At 39.0% G+C, this 2,200-nt stretch overlaps 1 protein-coding gene across 1 annotated transcript; it reads right to left on the bottom strand.

Moving 5' to 3' along the window:
• Window positions 1-207: 207 nt before the first annotated feature.
• On the bottom strand, window positions 208-1,551 carry LOC100634832 (zinc finger MYM-type protein 1-like). The gene has a single exon (XM_011409105.1). It carries the CDS (start codon window positions 1,549-1,551, stop codon window positions 208-210), a length of 1,344 nt encoding a protein of 447 aa, XP_011407407.1.
• Between the last annotated feature and the right edge of the window lie 649 nt (window positions 1,552-2,200).

The following is a 2,200-nucleotide window of genomic DNA, read 5'->3' as shown; positions in this document are numbered from 1 at the left end:
AAGCCTGTGTACCAGATACAAGGTCAGCAGCACGAGAAAGATCTATTTTATTGCTTTGTAGCTGATCAGAAAGCTGCTTAGTACATGATAGTATTCGATCAAATGTAATCAGGCTAATGATAAAGGAAAATGATTTGATTTGATCATATAGACCCCTAGCTTCAATAGCCTGGGTGTATTCACTGACAGATGCATCAGCTACTACACCTACAGTAAGAAGAAGTGCATTGTATGTACGACTGACTGCGTTAACAGCAGCGTATCTGCAAACCCAACGAGTCTCTGAGAGTTTTTGAACTCCAATGGTTGCTGATTTGGGTTACACTGACGTTGTAATTTGACAAATAGGGCATGGATTTTAGAAGAAGACACTAAGACGTAGAGTGCTTCTAACAAAACAAAGAACTCAGAAGCTGTTGCTACAGACCTTACAGAATCAACCAGTACAAGGTTTAACACATGGGCGTAGCAGTGAATGTAAACTGCTAAAGGAGCAAACTCACGGACTCTTGTCTGTACTCCTGAACAGTGGCCACTCATTATGCTAGCCCCATCATATCCTTGGCTAACCATCTTATTTATATCAAAATCATAAGTAATGAGAGCCTGTTTTATGTAAGAAGATAAGCTTTCAGCATCTTGATGCTCTGCTTGCATGAATGCTATGAAATGTTCATGGACACATCCTTCTTCAATATCAACGTAACGAACTGCTAGAGACATCTGTTCCTGCTTGGATGAATCTCGGGATTCATCTACTATTATACTGTAGAAACCGGCTTCCTTTACAGCTTGGCAGATTTTGTGTAGCACTTTTTTAGCCAGTAGTGCAAGTAACTCATCCTGGATACCATGTGATGTATAAATTGCATTTTTTGGTCCATCATGAATTTTATTTTTTACTACTGAATCATGTCTACTGACTAAATCAATCAATTTCAAGAAGTTACCTCTATTTTGTGAATCTTCTCCTTCCCTGTGTCCTCTCAGTGCTATTTCTTGAAAGGCACAATATAGTAAAATTTGAACTATAGTCATCAAATAATGCCTGTTATTCTGGATTTGATCCTTCCATGCCTGACTTAGTGTTGATCTGATGGAGTGTTGAGACTGCTGATTATTCTCAAAATCAGCCCAAGCAGCAGCAGCATTAAGATGCCTTTGTGACAGTGAGTGCTTTACCAATCGACCAGTTCGTCCTGTGGCATTCTTCCAATTTCTATATCCAATACTAATGAAGCACTCATCAGACTTGTGAATACCAGCAGAAAAGAAACGGCATGGGTAGCAATAGGCAGCATCTTTAGATACTGAGTATTCTAACCATGCATGCTTTTGATACCGCATTGAACTAAATGAACGACCATTTTCCTTATTCTTGGGAAAAGTTATATTATGTGGCTGTACTGGCTTGTCTTCTAAACCTTTTGCTATGTCACGAGGGGTACCATTAGCCACATGTCTACTTGAACAACCCTCATTGTTGTTGCTACCAAACTCAGGCTCCATATCTATTGGCTCATTTGGCTCAGACTCTGTTACTACTGCCATGGGGTCAGGCTCAGTCTCTCTGGGACTAGATTGAGTATGGGTCGCTAGATCTGTCTGGGACTCAGTTTCACTGGGTTCCACAGTGACAGTAGAGCTCTGCTCTTTGCCAGTACCTATAGTTTATATCAATTACATTTATTTATTCAATCAATGCTATCTTGAGTGTCTTAATTATTACCTTTAGGTCTACTTGCACTGCACTGAAACAGAGTAAGCTGTTGTAACAGACGCTCCAACTATCTGTTAACCAAACTTTATTCTTAATCAACACGAAACTCACAACTAACTCAACTAACACAACAAACTAAAACTCACAAACAACACACTTATATACAGTAGATCTTATAAACGTCCAGAAGGTTCTATAACATACAAGAATACTTTACATGATTGTTCTAGAATATACTTGAATAAACACATAATATATAATTACAATAGTACACAGAGAGTTCCGGATCCATTTAGAAACAACTTCTTACATTTCCTCCCTTCCCCTCTGGCACGAAGTGCTCTTCCTCTCCAATCTAGAAAGTGCATCTGCATTTGCATTTGCTACCCCTTTCCGATGTTGTATAGTGAAATTATATGGTTGCAGAATCAAACTCCATCTAGTCAATCTTGCATTCTTCTCTTTAAACTTGTGTAGCCA

This window comes from Amphimedon queenslandica, unplaced genomic scaffold (assembly GCF_000090795.2).
Source record: "Amphimedon queenslandica unplaced genomic scaffold, v1.1 AMPQUscaffold_12570, whole genome shotgun sequence".
In the NCBI taxonomy this organism is placed as follows: domain Eukaryota; kingdom Metazoa; phylum Porifera; class Demospongiae; order Haplosclerida; family Niphatidae; genus Amphimedon; species Amphimedon queenslandica.
This window is presented reverse-complemented; position numbering and strand designations above follow the sequence as displayed.

Excerpts from the sequence above, each read along its gene's own strand:
- LOC100634832 (XM_011409105.1), bottom strand. The coding sequence starts at position 1,551 with ATGGCAGTAGTAACAGAGTCTGAGCCAAATGAGCCAATAGATATGGAG.